Genomic DNA, 23,186 nt, shown 5'->3' with positions numbered 1-23,186 from the left:
GTTAATTCAAATTGAATTCTGTTTTAATAGCAACAAGGTCACAGCATCGAAGCAAAAACATTTATTTGCACTTATTTGTTTTTAGGAGGTCTGAGGGACATAATACGATTCTTCGTGATTGAAGGTGAAGGCTTGTTTGTTGCAACTAGGAATCACCCATCATATTACTAACGAACCTATGTTCTTATTGAAAATATCTGCAGTGAAAAACAAGTCCAATATTGTGTTATAAACATCATAACTTATATACAATAAACATGAAGATCGTAAATAACTGAATTACAAGTCAAAGCGTAGTTTTCTTCCTGGAAGAAAATCAAGTCTGATCATTCACTGAGAACAACAAATAATAGAAATTCTTTTTATGATGTAGAATTCACATGTTGCAGAAATAAAATGTATGGAGTGTAACACAGAATCACTAGACTAATTTTGATCATAACATTCTAATTAAAGGAAACCATGTTATTTATCTCCCACTATTCAAGAAGTAAAAGTCCTTACCATATTTCATTTGTATTTCTCTAAAAACAGGAGGCTAATAATCAGTGAGTTTCCCTAACTCCACTTGTATATAGAAGCATGAGCTAGGAGTTGGAAGACAGGAACTGAGACTGGAACATGTCTTTCTCTCTTGCTTCCTGAGTGGCCTTGTAGGGATTATGTTCTCTCTTGACACCTTGGTTTTGAACACTATTAACTACCTGACACTCGGCAATTTATTTATACATTTCCATCACACCAAAAGAAGATTCCATCTTTATACATACAGTGGTTCAGGCAGACCTGAACTACTGTCAAAGTATGGTTTACCTCTGCTCTTTATAATTCACTTTCTATTCCTTTAGTACTAATTTTCTGATTCCCTGTTTGTATCTTGAAATACTGAGTGGTTGCAAAGTGCAATAAGTGAAAAAGAAAAATTAATCCCAATGGTTATTGGATATGTTATCTGCTTGATCTACCTCAATTGCAAAAACACAGGGAAAGATGGGTGCTTTTTCAAAGCAGTACACAGGGGTTAGATGTGCGGCCACCCTTACTGTAAATGGACTGTGTAAAGCTCAATCCCACATACAGCTAGAAAAACGTAACTCTTGATAGCAGTATCTAATGCCATAATTTCTCCATAAATAAAGATGGCCAACTACTTATCTCATTTATGCCAATATATGTACAGAGTAATGCTTCTGACTTTGGGCAGTTACTCTGGAATATACTTGGAAGTAGACTGTACACCCAAATGTTTTCCAAACAGATTTCTATCTCAAAGCTTGAGACAAGATTTCCTACAATGAAGGAATGTGTTCAGATGGGAACACTGATATTTAAACGAAATTATAAAGATGCATTAAGAAATAAAAATAATAAGAATAATCAAGAAGTTGCTTCTGCTCCTGTTGAAGTTCACCCTCCCATGCTATTCAAGAGGAACAAGAAGGGGGTGGCTCACGCGGTCTGATACAAGGAACTAATATTTGATAGAAAGTTGTCAAATATTCAGGTTTTTAACTAGCTATTTGGAAATAGTAAGTAGCTGCAAATGCGGGGAAACAGCTAGGGATGTACTTTCAAAGTGGCACACAGGGGTCAAGCAGTGCCTTACAAATTTGGCCTTTTGGTTTTCTTATGAAAATCCACGGACATTTTGCCAAGTGAAAAATATCCATTTGCATGTGTTTTGTGTGAATTTATACCATAGCAGTAAGCTTCCCTGAAGATTCTGTGTGCCCTTACCACGCCCAGCCGAGGGCAAGCAGAGCTCTCGCTATGATACAGGATGAGACTGGGACAAGACATGCTGGGTCAGTCTGGGAGCTCAAACTGATAGAAGAAAGTATGTCTCGCCTATCTTCTCTGTGACATCTGCCTCTTGTGGGCTTCAGTTTGAAGAGAGAGAGATATTTCTGATTCGATTTAGGTATAGTAGAGACTGGGACTGAATGTGCAAGAACTTTGAAGTGAGCAAAACAAAACCAAAGAGGTGAGCAGGACTTGCTGGACAGTGACAATAGCACTGGAATCAACAACTTGAAGAGATGGAACTGGGTCAGGTTAAATGAAGAGGCCTGGGCGAGTAAATTTGAGGGTGAGTAGAAGAAAGGAGAGGGATAGAAAGATGATGGAGCTTAGAACAGAACCCAATTTATCTTTCTTTTCCACCTACCCAGTATTTGGCTAGCAGACTATTCCAAACCTCTACAGTACAGCCATTTCCTGACCATTGTGAACAGCCAAAGTGTAAAAATTTCTACACAGCCTTTATGAAAGAGCAAAATATACTACTATGATTTCACGCAATCATGTATTTTGCATTTAAATTATTTATCTAACCTTATGTGAAAGTAAAATTAGAGCATCTAGAGATGAAGAACAAAATCTTGAAGAGTTATTACGCAAACCTCTGGATTGTGTCACCTTCGCAGCAGCACAGCAAAACCAACGGAAATGTTGTGTTGGATTTTGAGTAGAATATTCAACAAAGACCGATTCTACACTTAGTAAAAGATCTAATATGGAAATCTACCAGTTACTTTTTGCTATCATTTGTAAAGCAAGTTATTCACAGTGGCTGGTATATTTTCACCCTACGGCTTCGACCCTTTGGATTTTATGCCTCTTTCTTATTTTATATATTCATATTGTAAAGTCCTTCATTTTAACATATTCACTTGCCCACTTTCATTTCTTTTCCTGTGCCTCCCTTCGCCAGACATTTTTACTGCTTTAATTTGCAAGGATTCCCACAAAAATGGTCTTATGCCCCTGGTAGATGGTTGACAGGGATATTTTGATCAAGACAGATTGTGCCTTCCAGACTCACTCCCTTAGGACTAAATCCAACTCCCTTTCATAACATATTCACATTTATCATGTACACAAATAAGAAACCTAAACTACAATCTAAAATGCTGGCCTCTCTCTGTGACATTTCCTTGTTGTTGTTGTCAACTTAATTTCAACAATGCTAACACAAAACTTCAGTGCTCTCATGCCAATTCTTTCCTCAATTATTGGTACTATTGCCACCCTGCCTGTCAGTCAAGCCCACAACTTCAGAGGTCATTTTTCATGTAGACTACTCTCCAGGATAGCATAACCAGTCTATGTGCACATCTTCACTCTTTTTGAACAGTAGGTTTCAAGTAGTATTCACCTATCACTTCATAGCTAAAAATATAAGGTAGTGTCTCAGCATTTTCTATTTTGTTGTAATAAGCATCTCTTTCCTGGGTTTAACTAATCCAGTCTTTCTCTAGCAAATCAACTACCTGGAATGCTATCGTTAAGATCGTTCTGCTAGTCCATTGTTTTGACCCACTTACTCCACCTAGCATCTCACAGTTGATTCTAGCACATAAAACAAAAGCTGCTTGTCTTTGCTATCAAGATGCTTCACAACTCAGTTCCATTCTACCTGTTATCTCTTATTCTCTACTGATGTCATCCCCCATTTCTGATCAGCCAAGGATGCCCATCTCCTCGTTTCATTTATTAGATTTCCAAACAAGTGATTTTTTTTACTTTCGATCAGCTCCTACAAGCATTTATATTGCTCTTCGAAACCTACTTCATTCTGACAGACATTTTTGCTCTGCAAAATGTCCTTTGCTATCTGCTCCTTGCAGTTCAGGTGAGAATGTGTGGCTGTCAGAGGTACTTATCTCCAGGATCTTGCACTTGACAATACTGGCATCCATAGTGGCTCCCACAGCCTGGCAGAGACACTACTGGGGTGCTGAACTCCCTTGAACGTATTCTGGAATGACCTGTGCGTGCTGTCTTTTTATTTTGAGGGAAATAATCTAGCCCAAAATTGTTGGTTTCACCAGGAACAACCACAAACTGCTGGACAATAGGCTAACAAGCATATGTTATGTAGGTCATCAACAGGTTATCAAAGAACTAAACAAGACACCTCCGGTACCATATTAGAAGGACATAAAGACTATAAAACATCCAAATACAATGAAGATATATAATATGAATGAAACATACAGTGTTGATAATGACTGGAATCAGATTGTACTTTTAAGGGATGGAAAACTAATTAACCAATTAGAAAAGTCTAACAGAATAGAAGATAGTAACTTGTAGAAAAGTCAAGTCTGATACACTGCATACCTAAGTAAGTTAATAAATATTAAGAGACCTGTGTCTTGCAATTATTTAGATTTGTGCTCTTGGAATCTGACCCTCCTGATTTTTGTCTGGTCAGTAGTATACAACACTAGGTTTGCTGTTTGTCATGCTGCTAGCATGAGACATACAGGCTTGAATCTAGTCTGTGATTTAAAGTGATGGCGTTAATCAGGATACAAACTGGAGGAAATTTCTGTATGGGTCAGTTAATATTGGCTAATTGGTAAGTGGCCAAGCCTGGAAATCATGTATACAAAAATGCTACAATATTTTTAGGATCATATGCCTATTATGAAATAGAAAAGAAAGAAGTGAAGTGAATTTTCCATGATGAATTATAATCACCCATTTGGCACTGAAACAAAGCTGAATTTTATATAAACAGAGATCTTACTTTTTACTTCCTTGGATAAATTCACAGCAAAAATATTATGTAATAAGTGAACTGAAACTATCCCAGAGAAAGATTTCTGCCTTATCTTTGGCATCAGCTATCTTCCCTGTTCTTCCCCTTTTGAAAGGGTTTATTATGAAACTTAAGATTCATGTTTCTCTAATGGAGTTACTGCTTATTTTGTCTTTGTATCACCTTTCCTGGGCTGAGAAGAACAATGGTCTGAATATTAATTTTTTACAAGTATTTATTTTGGCAGCAGTGGCAGCTGAATTTACCTGCTCTCTGCCCAGTGAAAAATGATTATTTTGAAACTGCATCAGTTCCCTGATGTAATTCAGCATACCAATGCACAAAGAGTTATGCCAGTACTACAAGGCAGGAGGGCAGTGGCAGAAACTAGGAGCCTGAGTGGAAACTGTTTAAGAAAGCAAACACCCAAGAAATGTGTATGGATCCACTGCCTCAGCCTCTGATTTTCATATCGCATCTCCATAGTCCTATATTCTTGTAGTCATTTGTGCTTATGCAAAATCAATGTAAAAGACTAACTAACTGGAATAGTGTTTTAGACCTTATTGTCAGAAATGGAAATGAGCACTTGAGGTACATGGGAGTGTGGAATCAGGGCTCTGACAATGTAGTTTGATAATACATGGCATGCACAGACAATAGCAGTCTAAACAATATTACTGTCTTCCCTTAGTGATTTTCTAAAGCTGATTCAATCCAGTAGCTGCATCACCACAAGTCAGGGTGGCACTGAGGACAGAGAGATGGGCAGAGGTGACAGACTATGGTCAGGAAAGGATGGGAGCTGCTTCAGCCAGTATAGCTACATATTGGCAAATCTAATACTTGCAGTATTAGATTAAAATCAGGTAGTTGATTTACTGTCACGTGCCTTTTATCCCACCGTCCTGATGGTCACTTATGTCCTCCAAGCAAGAATACCTGATCCTGTGAGTCAGCTTCTGAACTGCATTTGTGCATACAAAATGGGTGCTGCTGACAGAAACTTCCATTGGGAAGGCGGAAAGGAGGTAGGAAACTACAAAACAGCTTAGTCAGGAGTGGAAGAGAAGCTTTTCCTATCATTGTCAGATCCATTTTAGGAAGTTGTTGCTTTCCCTGTCTTTTGTTGCTACCCCAAGCAGTTATTCAACACCTCTGATCTTTACTTCCTTGTTTTCTGGTGATAACCATAAGAAATTTGGACTTTTGTCATAAATGAAAAATGTCACTGTAAGAAAAAACTATGAAAGTTACAACAACATGTTAGAAAACATATCTTTATGTTTAAAATCAGCTAGTAAAACGTGGTAAGCTATGTAAGATGAACTGAAACTTAATATACCTGCAACATCTTAGCTGATTCATTCAAGAAATCCTCCACGCTCTGATTTTCAGGGTTAAATTTGTTAAGCTGTTGGACTATTATTGCAATATGTTTTCCATGGCTGACCATCTTCACCATGGAGAATCCTATAAATACAGTAAATCATTAATTTTTCATGCCGCCTTCAGTTGTAGCATAATGTATGTTGATAGGATCATAGAGAAGATATACTGCAGTAATGTAGAACAGAACGTTTAGGTCAAGCTTTCAAAATCACAGTTAGTCAGAACAGCTAACAGGAGAAATGAGAATACAGTACAAATATCAATAAAATACAAGACATAATTACATATTTCTTATTCTGCAAATGTCTCAAAAGATCCTTAGGATGATACCTGAAATGGTTTCTGTACCAGGTTACTTGATGAAATGTAATTAAAGATAATACTAGAGAAAAGCATGAATTTTTGCATGTGTGCTATCCAGGTCCTATTTCATACATTGCTCTTCTCAGCAAGATGCAACTGAAAGCAAAATTTGAGTCTTAAATCTTATCACATGTTGCTATTAGCAGCCTATTTTTCCAAAACAATAAAAGAATAGGAACAGAGAGGAATTATAAGGAAGCAATGAGACAGTGTTGGTCAGCAAGCTGGGCAGCAATCGCAACACATCAGTAGTCTAGGCACCATCAAGGTTTCTGAAGGCACAGCAGTTGGATACCTTTTATGCTTGATGCTTTGTTTGTGAAATGACTGGATTACATCTATCGCGAATGATGTCTTACTCATATGCATGAGAGTTTGCAGAACTGGATACCTAGATTTTAATGTTCACATGACAAGAACTATAATTAATTTGCTTATACACATGCACATGTTGTTGTGTATGAAAGACAAATGACAGCAACGATCAGGGCTGAAAGTCATTAATCTGGTTTAGCAATGGGAAAAAATGAGCACAGAAGTAATTTTCCATGGTGAGAATAAAAATATATTTTTTAAAATCATTCTTGTATTTTATATATCATCATATTCTGATGTTAGAAAAGAATGCTTCTTCAAGATAATTCATTCCCACTGTGGTAAAGATAATTCATTTCTTGTTTTAAAAGGATATCATAACATTTCCAGATACAGTGTTTTTGTACCCTGCCTTTCAGCACTATCATACTCAATAATAAATGCCTAAACAGCACTTTTAATTACTAATCTCAAACCACTGAAAAAAAGAGTTTGTCTGTGATTATGCTCAATATAGGCATTTAGTTACCTGGTATGATCAAGACAAAATGTCCAATTAAAAAAAAAAGTCTGGCAAAACAGGGTTGGATCATGACAAGGGATGGCAAATAAAAAAAGAGGTGCTACTGTGTCTCTTTGTCACAGGAAGAATCACCGTTTCTCCACTCCTCTGAGAAACATGAGCTGTTTCTCTGTACCTGCCAAGGTTCTTACACTGACAAGGGATTTTGGATAAGGAAGAGAGAAATACCTCTGTATTCATTCAGGCTGAATCATAATTCAGGCTCCAGCAGCTCTCCCAGTGACAAATATCTTTTCTTCTGGCATAGTAGAAATGAGTTTGAGCTCTCATGCTCTGTACATGCTGATATTCACCCCTCCCCTCCAAATAACAACCATTAAACCCAAAAGCTGGAATACGAAAACTAAGACATATAGTAACGCCTTGAGAACTCTGGACATACAGGGGTTCTTAATAGAAAGAACTTCGCTTGTGATTGCATTTAAAAAACTGCTATTATTATCATCAGTGTTTTAAAACTTACACATCAGGAATAAAATGCTTTGTCTTATGACATGCACCCTTATTTACATTTAGGAGAATATTCTAATTGCTATGTATAAAAATTATATAAACTTTTCCTATGTACAAAATGGTAGAAATTTTCTTCCATTATCAGATGTAAAATTTCAGTTAAAGGAGGTAAGAACCTGACTTAGCCTTATTTTACAATGGAGCTTGGAGATATTTTAAAAGCAATTACATAGGATAAGACTGGCCACAATTGTAGGGACTGGTTTCAGTGACCCAAAAGATTCCTTCAGGTTTTACATTTGCTCTTACGTTCCTGGCCTAGAAAGACTGCGATTGCATTTCCTCCGATGAAACCCATCCTTGTTAAAGAGAAGCCTGAACTAAGCCTCCCTGCAAAATTCAGTCAGATCAAGTAGCTACTGCTCAAAATGGAATAGGTGTTTCTCTCAGCTGTGTGCTAGAAAAAGAGCCACCAAAGACAATTGTCCCAGTGGTTACATCCTGCCATTCTCATTTACTCTGGATTTTTCCACATCGCTGTCACCTGAGCATAGCAGAGGGCAGTTCTGGGCACAGGTCCTGTTTTCAGCAGATTCTTCCCTTAGGCACAAAACATCGGATGGAAAACATTCACGCTGAGCAGCCATAGCCTGGATCTTATGTTCATTTTTAATTTGCATGTATTTCAATGTTTTGCATACCTACTACAAGTGTTTTACTTGACACAGTATTTTTTTACCTAATATCTTGTGGAACTTTACAGTTAAATATTCATTGTACAAAACCTTCTGCAAGTAAGTTGTATTAGATTTACCAGATAGGCAAGCCAAAGGACACCAAGGCTGGCTACTTGCCCGAAATCACACCAGTTAATGAAAACTCTGGGAGCAAAGCCCAGCAATCCCGTCCACAGCATGACGTAGGCCCCCTTGATCTTTTCTGTTGTGTTTATGAACACGTAACAAACGAGTGAGGTAGTTATAAGCCTGCCCAGGGCACCTGACACTTTCACACATCAAGCATTTTACCCGTTTTGGTTTTCGGAGGCGTCACATGCGGCCACAGCTACCTTGCTGCCAACGGACGCCCGTGAGGCCGCAGGGGTGCGACACCCCGGGCCCCAGGGCGGGCGCCGCCGCCAGAGGTAAACGCCCTCGGGCGGCCCCTCAGCCCGGCGCTGCCCGGTCCCGTACCTGGCTGCCCCCGCCAGCCCGGGCGGCCGCCCGCGTCCCCGCCGGAGCCCGGCGCCCCTCTCCCAGCGCGGCAGGAGCGGCGGCGCGGACCCTCCCGCCGCAGAGACCCCGCTGCGGCCGCCGGCGGCTCGGCCCGGCCCGGCGCCGTTGCTAAGGGGCGCAGGGGCTGCTGGGAGCTGTAGTTCTCCCGCGCGCCAGCCTTCGTGTTGCGGGACGGCCCGATCGGGGGCGAAGAACTACCGGGCCGGGAAAAAAGATGGCGGCGATTGTTTGCCGCCGTTGCCAAGCAACTCGTCCCGCCCCTCCTCGATATTTGTTCTCACGGGCAGGTGGAAATCAATCAGCCGATTGCCAGGCACTCGGGTAGGGCTGACTCTCACAAGCAGAGGCTTGCTATCCTGAAGCGGACACGCCTAGCCTAGCCCGCGGAGAAGACTACAAGTCCCGGCATCCCCCGGGCCACGGCGCTATGCACCGCCCCTCCGGCTGCGGGGAGTGGCATGCTGGGGCACGTAGTCTCTCCGCCCCCTTCGCGTGTTACGCAAATGAGCGGCAGAGTGGGCGGGGCGAGTCGGCCGGGGCGGGAGGGGCTGTCCCAGGCCGCCATCCGATTGGTCGCGGGCGCGGGAGCCAGCGGGGAGGGAGAGCGTGGGCCTGCCCCTGCGCATGCTCCGGGGAGGGCGGGGGGCGCTGCTGCCGGCCGCGCAATGTTTTGGGGGCTGTCGGCGAAACGCGGAGCCCGCGGTGCCGGCGGCCGGTCCCTGCGCTGAGGGCAGCGCGCGCGGCGCCCGCGCTCCGCAGCGGCTGGCGGCCTCTGCCCTGAGGAGGAGGAGCGGCGACGGCGGAGGAGGCTGCGGAGGCGACCCGGCGGAGCCTCCCGGCGAGGGGCAGGGCTCGCCCCGGTCCCCCGAGCGGCGCGGGCGGGGAGCCGGCAGCCCCTGTGGCAGCGGCAGGCGGCGGCGGGGTGGCAGCGGCCGCGGTGATGATGAACAGGTTCAGAAAGTGGCTCTACAAACCCAAGGTAAGTTGTGAGGAGCCGCCGGCGCCGGGCGGCTCGGGGGCGCCGGGCGGCCGCCGATGCCAGGCGGCACCGGGGCTCGCCTCCCCCCGGGGTCACCCTCACCCCGCGGTTGGGAAGTTGAGGCGCGGCGGGCGGCCGCGGAGCCGGGCGCGCGGCCGCGGGTCGCTTCGCGCTGGTGCCTCAACCGGGAGCCGCCGCCGCGGAGGTGGCGTGAGGTCGGCGCGGAGCGGGGCTAGGTCCGCTTGCTTTCGGACGGGTCCTGCCGGAGGCGGTCTGTGGCGGTTCCGCGGGGAGGAGGCGGACGGGGCTGGGGTGTGCGAGGCACCGGGGCGGGCCAACGGCTCGTACCGGCGTGCGCGGAGCGGCTCGCCCGCTGCGGGGGGAGAGATGACAAAGCAGAGTGTGTGCCGTTGGACCCGACGAGAGCGCGGCCCGGGGGGGGGCGGGGGGCTCTCCCCGCCTCCGGTGGCGCTGCCGGGGGGACGCCGGCACCGGGGAGCCTCCGGAGGGGCTGCGGACCTGCCGGCGCGGCCCGCGGTGGGCACCGCAGCGCGGAGGCGGCTGTGCCTCACCTCTGGGTAGTCAGTCCTTCTCGGCTGAGCTCCTGGCGGCTGTTTTCTGTGGCTTGCAGGTAGCCTGAACCCGGGGAGAGGCGGTTCAGCTGCTCCTGTTCTGCTGTTAGTGCTATCTGCGTGCACCTGAGAACTTTTTAAGTTAAAAAAAATTGTTGAATGGCGCTCTGTAGGTGTATATTTTCTGCACTTTTCTTCTCGCTTTGAAATTCTTGGAAGGAATCCAAGAATCACAGCTTGCTTTGTAATGAAATTATCATCTTCTGGCACGAGTTAAATGACAACTGTCTAGAGAGTGATCTGGTCTCACGTGTGATGTTCAGATCGTATATGAAGGGCATTACTGGTTTTGAACATCTACAGCATCCTTTTTTGTCCCGGCATTGCAGCAGTCAGGATAGTTAATTCACTTGAGTTATTGAATTGAAGTATTTGATTTAATTTTTGTCCGTGTCTGTCACTACCACCCATTTTTTCTTATGTTTTAATTTCAGTAATAGTGTTAAGCCTCATTTTTGTAAACGTACTGTGCACACAGTCCTTTCGCCTGAATTACAGCCAGTATGCTGGGGTTAAAAAAAAAAAAAAGTCGAGGTGATACTGCAAAACAAAAGTTCAGATTGTGCTGGCTTTATGGCTTTTTTTATGTAGTCATAACCCTGGTGAGTACTGTTGAAGAACACATACTTGTCTGATGTTGCTGCTAATAACTAAAAGGAGAATAATTTAGAGATTAAGTAACTGAAAATACAGTAACAAATTACAGGTAGCTTTCAATAAACTTTGTTATTTGTTTATGTTTTATACCAAGGAACAACTAAGAGAAAAACAGTTCATAAACAGAAAGAAATATTGGTAATCTTAAATGTTGAAGAAATCATTGCAACTATAGCTTTTGTCACTATTTTTTATCAAAATAATTAGATTTCACATTAATTTTCTTTCTAATGGAGATCTTATCTTTTTATGGTAAAACTTACTCATTAATACACTGTTCCTTTGTTGTATGCTGTATGTTCAGCATCCAAGGTCTGTATCAAACAGTGTATGCTTATATTTCTGTGGGACTTTTCTGTGCTAAAGGAACTTTCCAAGCCTGTCGCATGACACTGGGCCTCATAAATCAGTAACATGTATTGCTGTTAGTTTAAAGGCAGCACTGTGTCCTTTTTGTTGTGTATTTATACGTTCTTTGTGAATAGTTTTTGTTAGTTTCTGTAGCTTACTGCATTATTTTTGTACTTGTATTCAAAATGGGCTGCTGGCGAATTGTAATAGCGTGTGTTCCTTCAGAAACAAGCATTTTTTTCTGATGTGCCTATTGAATTGGTATGGATAATATAATTAAATACACAGAAGTTTGAATAGCACTTTTTTGGTAGAAAGTAAGATGGAGGAGTTCACCTTTAGGGACTGTAACCTTCCTGGTTATACTACTTGCTTTCCTATTTCGTCAAGAAATCCTTAGGATTCCTTCCCATAAGGTTAGTGGGTTCCACAGTCTATTTTGAAATGGTTTTGAATATAATGTATTTTAAAGATGACTTTTTCGGGTATTTATTCTGGTGGGGGCTGTCGCCACTAGTGACTTACATTGATTAGTTATAATCCTCCATTAGTTACTACTGATGCCAGGTACATTTTATCAGTTACATTTTGCTACTACCAATGATGGGGCATGCTGCTTCTGAAGTATTCTAGATTCTGCTATCATATAATAGGACTTCTGCATGGCAGCAGATTTTGATGGTACTGGGCATTTGGGCTATGGCTTTGATTGCCATTCGGAGATACTTTTGAAGGCGGGGGGGATGACATCAGAGTGCAGCAAATTCACAGTACAGCTTGTTCAGAAACCTGAATATATGGCTTAGCTTAATCCCAGGGGAACTATTTTGTAATTTTTCCTAAAAAAAACCCAACCCAAAAAGTGTAAATTAATTCAGCTTAATCTTTGTAAATGGGGGAGATGAGGCAATGGAATAGAACAGATATTGCTTAACAAGATGGAATTATAAAACTATCAGGGTAAAATCATCAAGTTACTGTAAGATGCAGGGACCTGCATCTAGGCAGAAATATTTACTTAGTAACTGCTGCATCTCTGTTTGAACATACCAAGGATGGGAGAGAAAATGTGGGTGTAGGAAGTGGAAAGTCTTGACTAATGTCGTGAGCATGTCACGAGAACAGCATGACTTTCCTAGATCCTTGTGCAGTCAGTGCTCTTCCTGTCCAGCCCTGTTTTTCAGGTATGCTGATACACCAGATTTTAATAACCCAGATCAAATGTCGATGGTGGAGGTAACCAGAGAATGAAATAAATAGCAGTGAAGTGATCTGTATAGCTGGTAGGAGGCAGACTTTTAACTGATATATAAGAGACAGAGCAGAGATGAGATTTTGTTTCCGGCCTCCTGTGCCACATGGATTGTTATTTATTTTTTTAAATGTTGTCTGAGAGATGTGTTTTCCTTTTGGGGACTGCAGGTTCAATGTGTTAAGTTTTTGGAGGCGGGTTGGTGTTTGCTTTTGAACCAGGAGAAAATGCAGAGGAGTGACTTGAAGCAATAGTGTTTTGGAACTGCAGCACACAGGTGGAACAATAGTTACTCTGTTTGACCTGGTCGGGACACTGTAGGCTTCCCAGGCACTGCCACCTTTCTGAGACAAAGGATGATTCCTTTTAAATCAAAATATTTGTCTGTATGCACAGATACAATAGAAATATTTCCTGTCACTTCAGGGAATTTCTTATCTTGTACCTTCTGCTGCTGGAGCATTCCACAGGTGTCAGGCCAGAACCTGCTCCCAGGCAGATCTGAGCATCCAGCAAAAATACAGAACTGGACTGGTTTTGCAGAGTTTTGAAATGCTTTTGATAGCCAAAGTATTCAGAATAACTTCTGTGAATGTTGCTGCTTTAATCTAGAGCCTAGCTTGAAAAAAGCATGGGTAACTAACTCACCAGGGTAGCTGTTTTGAATTGAGCTCAAGTTTATTGATATTTTGAAAGAACTGTTTAGTGTTTGACAGGGGAAAAAAGAAAATATGCCTCTAACCACAACTTCAAGATGTTTTTAATCTGTTTAGCATAATAGACTGAAACATCTTCAGTGTATGTTTATTTTTCATATTTTTATTTTTTTAAAAGATTGCTTATTTTGTGTTTACATCTATGAATCTGAATAAATTTTTACCTGGGGATTATGTTTTTTCATGAAACCTTACCTTCTTTTTTTGATACTTGTTTCAGTTGTGCATTCACTAACCTAATTTTTTGCTCCTAGTTTCTTTTACGTAGTAAAAGAATGCAAACTTCTTGTGGTAAATGTTGAAGAATTTCTTATGTTCCTATAATTCAGACAAAATTCGTGATCATTGGTAGTAAAGATACTGCTTTGTGAATGCTTTGTCTCAGTTAAGTGATGCTCACAAGGCTTGCATAAGCCTGGAGGTTTTATATGGTTTTTTTAACACCCCTCTCCTCTAAGATTGACCAAGGTATAGCTGTGTCTTTAGTGTCTGTTTTAAATAAAAGGCTGCATAACTCCCATGGAGATGTGAAGATAGGTTTACGGAAATGGCCCCAACTTGTAGCTAGGAGTGAGTGCTTACTGACAAGTAGGTACTCAGCAGACCTCTTTCACATGCTTCAGAGGTTATGCATCTGCACCCCTGGAGTGGTTGGAGATGCTGAGAATTGTAGTTGCTATCTTCCTGGGTATTTGTTTTGAAATACTTTTCATTGGTTTATTTCTATAATCTGATCATTACTCTCTGCAGCTGGATAGGCAGATCCATCTTCAAGACGAGGTTCTTGCTTCCTGTTAACATGTTTCTGCAATGGCGCGCTCTGATCAGAAATAACATTTAGGGATAAGTGGAATGGCTGGTGCTTGGAGAAGGCTTGTTTCTGTGTTTGTGCATAGTGCCTTTCTCTAACTTTTTTTAAGGGTCTTCTTACTAAGCTACGTTTTACAAAAGGAAGCCATAGCTAGTAATAATAGCTGCTAATCATAGTTGTTAAAGGACTTTGAAAAAAAGATAGGTATGCAAATTTTAAAAAAGGCTTTAAAACAAGAGATAGTAAATGGGTATCTTGGAAGAAGATTCATGCAAGCGAGAGGAAGAGAGAGCATTCCTGGGGGATCAAGAGCAATCCCCTAAAGTAGAAAAGTGAGAACCAATGGCAAAAAAAAAAAAAAAAATCAAATGACCTCTAGGAGTTTCTCATTACTTCGCACAAGGAGATGTGTTTAAAAAAAGTCCTAGATGAGTGTTGAACATTAAAAGCTACACATAAGGTAATCTTAGCAGTGTTGTCAGGGTTGCTTAGTGGCAGAGCTGACTCAAAGAACTGAAAGATGGGAAATACAATAGGAAATAGTCAAAAGTGAATTTTTTTTTAAAGGAAGAGAGGAATGTTTGTAGGAATTTTTGTAGGAAAAAAAATGGTTGTAAGTAGAAAAAGAGGAAGGGGTCTTTAAAGATTAATAGAAGTTTGAACTTTAGAAGAATGGAAGATAGTAAAAATTACACAGTTGACTGTGCGTAACGTACTGCAAAGAGCGTTTTTAAGGTTGGGTCAGTAGAATGAGATGCAGGAGGAGGGAGGATTATTTTAAGCGGTGTTTTGATGCATGGAAATGATCAGAAATGAAGAAGGATGAAGCTAGTGGAGTAGCCAAGTAACTGTTGAGACTAGTTTTGGGGGAGTAAATGAAAAACGAAGGGTGATTTTACAGAGTGATAGGTAGAAGGCAGTTGGCATCTTATTTTAGCTGATTTCCAAATCTTAAAAGTGAAGGGTTTGCTCTTCGCAGAAGAGAACTAGAGTGAGATCAGTCTTGGGAAAAATGTCTTAGAGAAAACTACTTGAATAAAGAGTGAAACAAGAGGTAAATGCTATTTGTAGCATAAAGCTTCTTTTTACTGGTGCCAATACAGTAATCAAAGCCTTAGGGCACAGCATTTTGTGAACAAAACTTGTTATTTAATGCAATATTTATATTAACATCTAATGACTTTCAGAGGCAGAAGAATGAGAAGTTTTTCTTACTTGGGGAAACAGCAGTTACTGGGTTTTTGGAAATCTTCACTATTTTCATGACCAGCTCTTTGATGTCAACTATCTGCTTAATTATTCTTGTTGCTACTGTGTCTGATCAGAGGCTGCAGCTATTGAACCACGTTAATCAGTGTTATTGATAACAATTCTGAGGAAGGCAACTTATAAATCAGCATACGTATTCAGTTTTAGAGTTTTGCGTACTGAATTGTTTCATTTTAGAAGCACCATCTAGTGGTTTGAACACAAGTGTGGAAACTAGTAATTCTTCGCTGTTTTATTCTAGTTCTGCAGCTGACTGAAGATAATTACCTGCAGTCATATTGTTTCTGAGCCTTGATTTTCACTTGTATCTGAAAAAGGGAAGCAGGTAACTATTGCAGTTGTCTATTAAGATAATTGCTTGGCTGGTCTTAATTACTCTGATGTGAGAGAAATACATACACCTTGCAAAATTATTTTTGATGCGGATTACTGTGAGCAGAGTCGTAATATATCAGATCAAAGGTCCATCTAGCCTGGTGTGATGTCTGGTGGTTATCTCTTTCTCAGTGTCCTGTAACAGATGCCTAGGGAAAAAAGATGAGATTAATAGAAACTGATATTTCCTCTGGGCTTTCTTTTAAACTTATGGTAGTCTGCAGCATAGGAGATAGCTGAGCTGCAGATTATACCCTTATAATTCAATAGCTCGTGAACATTTTTCCTTAAAATGTCTAATCAGTTTTCAGTTCATTTATACTTATGGTCTCCATAATGACTACTGACTTCTCAGTGCTTAAAGCTGAGTTTTATTCTAGTGAGGTAAGCATTTTCTTTATAAACTTTCTCAAGCAGCCATTGGTGTGACCTAATGTGTCCCTTGCCCTGCAGACTATCTTCTGCTCTTTCTCTTAGAAACTTGATTTGGATGTTTAGATTCTGTTCCCCTCCTCCCCCCATGTGTACTTATCAGAATTTAGAAAAAATTGCTTTTTAAAGATGACAATGCATTCTTCCTAGGTTATTTAGAAGAATGACAAACCAAAAAAACCCAGAAAAAATACCCTCTGCATTGGACCACAGAAGAATATTTTCTTACTGAACTAACTGAAAAATAAACAGTGCAAATACTTTTGACATGCTTCATTTAACTGCTTTAATAGTTGTGATTACTTTCACGGCAGTTGTGCTGGCAATATTCATTTAAATTCATTCAGTAAAACTATTTTTAAATAATGCTGTTAAAAATAAGTTAATTGAAGGCTGAGTATGTTTGGCTCATGTTTGAAGAATGACCAACCTTCACAGTGCATGTGAAACAGCACGTTTCTCAAGCTTGGTCATTTTACCGGATGATGCTGCTAAATTGGAGTCTGTCTGTCTTGTTCTCAGCTGAGTCTTTGCTTTCATCTTGAAAGTACATAATACTCCAACTCCTTATTGTATCTAAAGTTACAAGCTGGGGATCCTTGGTATGATGACTATATACCCCCTGCTTGCATTCAGGAAGTGAACTGCTGTGTTCCATGCTAGCTGAAACTGTTGAATCCTATAAACTCGAGCTATCCCTAAGTCAGCTAAAGAAAGCACTTAACCTATGTCTGATGGATAGCTCTGTGTAATGGAACACGGTTTTGCTTTGAGGCAGTGTCAGCTGCCTGCTGTTTGAAAACAGGTGAGTGATGAAAGTTGTAATGCATTTTATAGAGGTCTAGATTTAGGCTATAGGAAAGAGTGAGTTTTGGGGGAGGTCGAATGTTTGGACAACTTAAAGATACAGCCTTCCTATCTCAGTATACCTTGCTGCTGTAACTGGAAGGTCTTGCTTTTATGTATTGATTTGGTGACGTGGCTCTGACTTACTACATCCTGTCTGTGTATTTCTGTTCTACCCTGCAGGCTGTAGGGTTTTCCTCCTTGTCTCCCCAGTACTTAGGGACTTTTTTGCATTACTTCCTCAGGCCTCTAGCCTGGAAATTCTTCTTGATCTTTCTGATCCCATCGATGGTGGTTCTTACTCTGATTCCTCTATGTTCACCACCCTCTCCTCCCTGTAGTATTAATGCTTTTGATCCTGTTTAGGAATAAGATACCCTGAAAAGCTGATCAACAGGAACTGAGTTATGAAAGGAAACAGGATTCTGCAGTAAGGCTATGGAAGTGTGTAACAATCTACAGCACGGACAGTTGACCTCTGAGAGCATCATGGAGGGACTGCCTCTACTTTGCTCTGTCTCTGTAGGCCATAAGCTCATTTTTCTTTCCTTTTGCAGGGCCTTTCTCCATACTTGATAGCCATTCAGAATGAATAACGTAAGAGTGAGCATCATGTCAGTTCCACGTACACCATGCTGGGTGAATGAATTAAAGAAAAAGAAATGGGGGAAAAGGACACTGAAGGGAGACAGGCGAAGAAGATAGGGTGGAAGAAAATGGTTGGCATAAAAATGTAAGAAAAATAGTTTGAGGGAGGAAAAAGGGAGGATTACTCTCGTACTCTTTCAAAATGCCTGCTCTTTACTTTCAAATGGGACACAGGTTAATTTAAATTGGGGTGACGTTTATGCTGGAATGTGTTAATTCCTGCCATCGACTGGCACTTTGATCTCTGAGAATTATAGGTGGTTGAAGCTAAACTGACTGGATGCTCAGGGTGTTCTGCATTTCTGCTTTGCATTCTTCTAATTCTCACCTTCCTTTGTAATCCTTTTAATGTAGGAAATGTTTCCTGACATTCTGAAGTTCATCAGATGTTCAAAAACCCAGTTTATTGAGGTTATTGTTTCCTCCCATTAAGGGAGCTGGGCATGAAAGGGGTCTTGCATGTTTGTCTAAAAATGGCTTTTGGATGTTTGTCATCTGGGAATCTTTTAGGAATGGTATAGGCTCTCCTATCAGTGGCTTTTTCTCTAATTCTGCTTCTGTAAGCACCAATCTCCTGGCAGAAATTTCACCTTGCTGTCTTAGTCCAGTTGCTGGAGTTTGTGTGTTCTTACCGTGGAAATGAGAACATATCAGCATGCTTCCTATAAAACCCTCCAAATCCTCTCAAAACACTGTCTGTTTTTACTTTACTTTCAAGATTCATATATATAGAGTGCCTGCACTGCTGAATGTATTATTTAATGTTTTTTAAAGTATTTTTTTATAGAGCTGGACCAGTATACCTGATCTAGTCAACAGCCTTACAAAAACACCTTGACGCAATTGAAATTATGTCATTTTATGGTGCAAGATGGATGGAAGCTCTTGTAGAATAAGGAAGAGTTAATACAATGTAAGGAGTAGCAAAAAATGTAAAGGGCTGTCAAACAAATCTCATCTTGAACTCACGATTTATTTTGATTTGTATTTTAAGGAATCTTGCAGGTCCTCACTGAGGCATAAGAGATGAAGTGAAGATGGTAACTAAGTTTTTCTGTGTCCCTTGATGATGACTGGTGCATGTTCATCCTTGAACATGGTAGCTGCATGGTTACATGAGTGTAGATCCTATAAGGACATGTGGTGCTATGGGTGAAACATACTGTGTTCTTGTAAGTGTATGTATAGGCACCATTGAGTGGTTGTAAAGAGGTATTAGAAAGTTTTGTGTTAATTTTTCTGCAAGTCTGTTTCTATTTGGTATGTATGCTTCTGGTGGCAAGTTTGGCCAGATCTGGAGGTCTGTTTTGAAGGCTATAGGTAGCAGTGGGTTCTTTCAAGGAATGAGTTTCCTGTGCACCTCGTAGCTATCTTAGAATTTTTGTATAAAACTGAGCATAAGAATGTTATGTCATGATCCGCAGCAAATAATTGGAAGAGGGCAGGTTATTTGATGTGCCTTATGTTAAAAAGTGCATATTGTTTATTGACAGGTGTTCACTGGTCTAATTGTTAATTTGGCTAATATTTTCTTTGTATTGAATTTATTGTGCATTTTCTTCAGAACTGATGTGTTCATGTCGGAGACTCTGGTTTCAGGTATCATGGGGGTGTTTTGGAGGTATTTTATGGAAGGGCATTGATTGTAGTTTTACTGTATTTTGATAATTTTTTTGCTAATTGCTTTGTCTAAGCAGTTGATTGAGTATATTTGAGGAAGATAAATTATATCCAGAGCAAATGTCCTCAGCTTTCAGTAAGACTGGTTTTTGATTTTTTGGGTTCTTGTTTGTGGGGTTTTTTTTAATTGTTCGGTTTTTGTGGTGGTGTGTTGTTTTTCTTTTTCTTTTTTTTTTTTTTTTGCTTAGACTGTATTATACCTCTCTCTGTCCAAAAGCTTTGTTCACTGTTTCTGATGACTTCTGTTTCCCTAACAAATTCCCCCTAGAAATTTTTTTGGGGGGGTTGTACGTATTTGCAGAGTTGCTCCAAATTTTTTTGCCCTCTTGATTTCAGTCAGGATACTTGACAAATACTATACCTGATAGTAGTGGTGACAGTAGGAAGATGGGTACTGAAGTAGAAAGGTGGTAAGTTTTTTTTTTCTCCATTTCTCTCACTAGAAGAGGCAAGGAAGCAAGGCTTGTTAGGGGGCATTTATCTTTATTTCAGAGCATATATTCCCTTGACACTTTAATTTTTTTGTCCAGTTATTTTTAAAGGTATATTTTCTCAATCGGCCACAGTATTTCCTTTGACAATTAGTTTCTTTAAGAAAGCCTTAGCCTTAGGTTGTATCTTTTTCAGTTGATTTCTTCTTTTCCTATTGAACTTTGAGAGTTAGTTTGGCACTTTCTTAGTAGACAGTGCTGTGTATAGTTGATAACAAGAAACCAATAAGTTTAATATTAAAATAATTCATACCTCTGAATTTTAAAGTATTTTTAGATATGGAACGGGGATGCAACTTTTCAAAAATGAATGCATCTTTAAAAAGCCATGACGTGTTTTTCAGTATAAAAATTAAAAGAATTTTTTACTCTGCATTAGAAATGTTCTGTTAATTTCTCCATGTAATATGTGCATATCAATCAATATGTACATATATATATGCATACTACCTGAAAGGAGATTGTAGCGAGGTGGGTGTCGGTCTCTTTTCCCAAGTAACTAGTGATAGGACGAGAGGAAATGGCCTCAAGTTGTGCCAGAGGAAGTTTAGATTGGACATGAGGAAAAATTTATTCACCGAAAGGGTTGTCAAGCACTGGAACAGGCTGCCCAGGGAAGTGGTTGAGTCCCCATCCCTGGAGGTATTTAAAAGATGTGTAGATGTGGTGCTTAGGGACATGGTTTAGTGGTGGACTTGGCAGTGTTAGGTTAACAGTTGGACTCGATGATCTTAGAGGTCTTTTCCCACCTGAACGATTCTATGATATATATGTGCACACACACACATATATAATCTACTGTTCTGATGTTAACAAATAAATGTAGGTGAATTGAAGGTGCCTAGTTGCTTTTGTTTCCTACATGAAACAGAGGTAGTCCATTGTTTAAATTCAGCTGACTTGATTGGTGCTTAATAAGCTTTTAGATTAGTTTAGAAAAAACGTGTATCTGATAGATATTAAGTCATGCTTTTTGATAAAAGATAAACCATGTAAGACTGTCATAAACAATACTTCATGAGTGCTTCTGAAGAGTTAATAGGTGACAACCTTTCTCCTGGAAACACTAGTTTTAATGTAGGAAAGCTAAGCACAATTTTTGCTTAAGCCCAGAGTCATTTGTTATCAGTCAGGTCAAGCAATGAAATGCTGTGAGGTTGGTTCCAGCTCTTTTTATAATTGTTTCTTTCTCTGTCTATATATATCAGCGTGTGCCTGCTTGTTGCGTGTGGTCCGAAATTTGTGTATCCGTGCATCTTTCACGTACAAATAGTCATTCTTCCTGGCTTTCAAATGGGGGACTGAGGCACGAAGGTGAGATGAGGTTATTCAGTGCCCGTAAGTGTAAGCCAATAGCCAAACTAGCCAGAAAAGCTTAATTTGGGGGGTTTCTTAACCATTGTATTCCTCATTTCCACTTCTCCCTGTCCACTATTTTATATGAAATCTTTTTCCTTTTTGGTTACGCTGCAATAACATTTTACAGCTGAAACAGTGGACCAGATTGTATGTACTTTGCTATTCAGAGATTGCAGTGCAACTTACTGTTGCCATATGTTAAGATTCACTGTCCAACTCTTGCTTACAAATGAGAACATATGGGAGATAGGTAATGGTGATTTTCAACTGTTAGTCATGTTTAAACCAATGCCTCACTAACCATGCCTCAAGTCAGTTCTGTCTGTCTTTCTCATCTCCCCCTTGTGGTAAAATCACTGGTGTATGTTGACATACAAAGCTTCTGAGGGGGGAAGAAAGGATTCCTTCTACTGAAATGCTTCTGTAATTTGGAGGGTGGGGTGTGTCTTCCAAGTCAATAGCTGTCCATAAGTCCTAAGTGCAAAGTACAGAAAATCCATTTCATTGAGGTGGGATATTTTGCTTACAGATACTATGTTTTGTTTGGTTTGTGTAAAAGAGTTTTAATAATAAAATGTGATAAATGTTGTGTAATAAAACAGAAATTAGAAGTGTCTCTTAAATGCTGGCATCTGCGATGTACATAGGTTTTACAGTGTTGGATAAAAGTTTTATCAGTAGTGACTAAACTTAACCTTTCAACCTGTTCGCTGCAAACTCTTCTGATAGAGTATGGGTCTGTTTTATAGTTACTCCATGTCACAACTCTGGTTACTTAACTCTGTTACTATATCCTGTTTGACTCCCTTCTTTTACTGCTTATTAGGCAACTTCTCTATTATAATGACCTAAATCTTCTGTAAAGTACTGTAAGATATGGTCAAATGTATTAGTGCAGTAGCGATCCCTTCAGAGCAAAAGGAGATGTATTCACTTTTCTCCAGTGTTCGCAACATACAACTCAGATCAAGAATCTTTGTGCTCTCCCTTTGTGAATTTCAACCAATTTTAACTGTTAACCAAGACAGTGCAGGAGGTGCACAAGCGCTGCTAGTGCGCTGCTGGTGCTTCAACTCATGGCCATGCACTCATCTTAACTCCCTGCTGTTAGTATTGGAAATTGTGTGGCTGTGTTTTGCATTGGATCAGCTTTGTAACACAGGTGGAAACTTACTTGCTTTGTTTATATTATTTTGCAGAGTTAGTTGTCAGCTTAATTGGGGAGAGGGGCAGCACAAACTCCTCTTTTGGTGGCAGCATGGTCTTTATATTACCTTGTACCAACTATGGAGTTGCATCTTCAGTGTCTTCAGTGCTTGGGTCTTATATTGTATTCATAATATAAATACTGGTAAAATGAAACCCTAATCCAAATTACACCTATTCTATTGCTCTGTCTTTTGTATGAAAGATGTTAATTCCTGTAATGCAGAGAGCAGTCTGAAACCCAGGTTAAGTCACGTGGGACTAAGAGTTGGACTTCTGATTCAATTCTTTACTATAAAACAGGCTCACCCAAAGTTACTTTTAGGTGACATTAAGGTGCAGACCTTGTAGAAAATGTTAATGCAAGTAATCTTGCAGTGACAAAGGCACAGATAGCGTTTGCTGGAAGGAAAACTCTGCAGAAGTAGTGAGGCAAGACAGTGGGCTTTGTAAAGGACAGGGTTTTCATTCTTGAACTAAATGCTTTGAGCTAGCTGTTCTTTCCAAAAAGAATTGTGAAGGTATTTGGTTATTGCTCTATTGTGTGTTTGGCCTATCTGTTCTTTTTCAAGTTCAATATATGAATTGTCAA

At 40.5% G+C, this 23,186-nt stretch overlaps 2 protein-coding genes across 4 annotated transcripts in view; one reads left to right on the top strand and one right to left on the bottom strand.

Annotated features, from left to right (window-relative positions):
* Window positions 1-8,898, bottom strand: part of CFAP99 (cilia and flagella associated protein 99) — a 64,652-nt gene extending 55,754 nt beyond the window's left edge. The window contains exons 1-2 of the mRNA XM_076335813.1: window positions 8,849-8,898; window positions 5,895-6,022 (exon numbers count right to left, since the gene is read on the bottom strand). Coding sequence (XP_076191928.1) covers window positions 5,895-6,014 — 120 coding nt within the window. The 5' untranslated portion in view covers window positions 6,015-6,022; window positions 8,849-8,898. The remainder of the gene's footprint in view (window positions 1-5,894; window positions 6,023-8,848) is intronic.
* An 858-nt stretch (window positions 8,899-9,756) lies between these two features.
* Window positions 9,757-23,186, top strand: part of ZFYVE28 (zinc finger FYVE-type containing 28) — a 174,579-nt gene continuing 161,149 nt past the window's right edge. For all 3 annotated transcript variants that reach the window (XM_076335810.1, XM_076335809.1, XM_076335812.1), the window contains exon 1: window positions 9,757-9,869. In XM_076335810.1, the coding sequence (XP_076191925.1) occupies window positions 9,831-9,869 (39 nt within the window). In that variant the 5' untranslated portion in view covers window positions 9,757-9,830. The remainder of the gene's footprint in view (window positions 9,870-23,186) is intronic.

The sequence above is a fragment of the Aptenodytes patagonicus genome, chromosome 4 (genome assembly GCF_965638725.1).
Source record: "Aptenodytes patagonicus chromosome 4, bAptPat1.pri.cur, whole genome shotgun sequence".
Taxonomy (NCBI): domain Eukaryota; kingdom Metazoa; phylum Chordata; class Aves; order Sphenisciformes; family Spheniscidae; genus Aptenodytes; species Aptenodytes patagonicus.
This window is presented reverse-complemented; position numbering and strand designations above follow the sequence as displayed.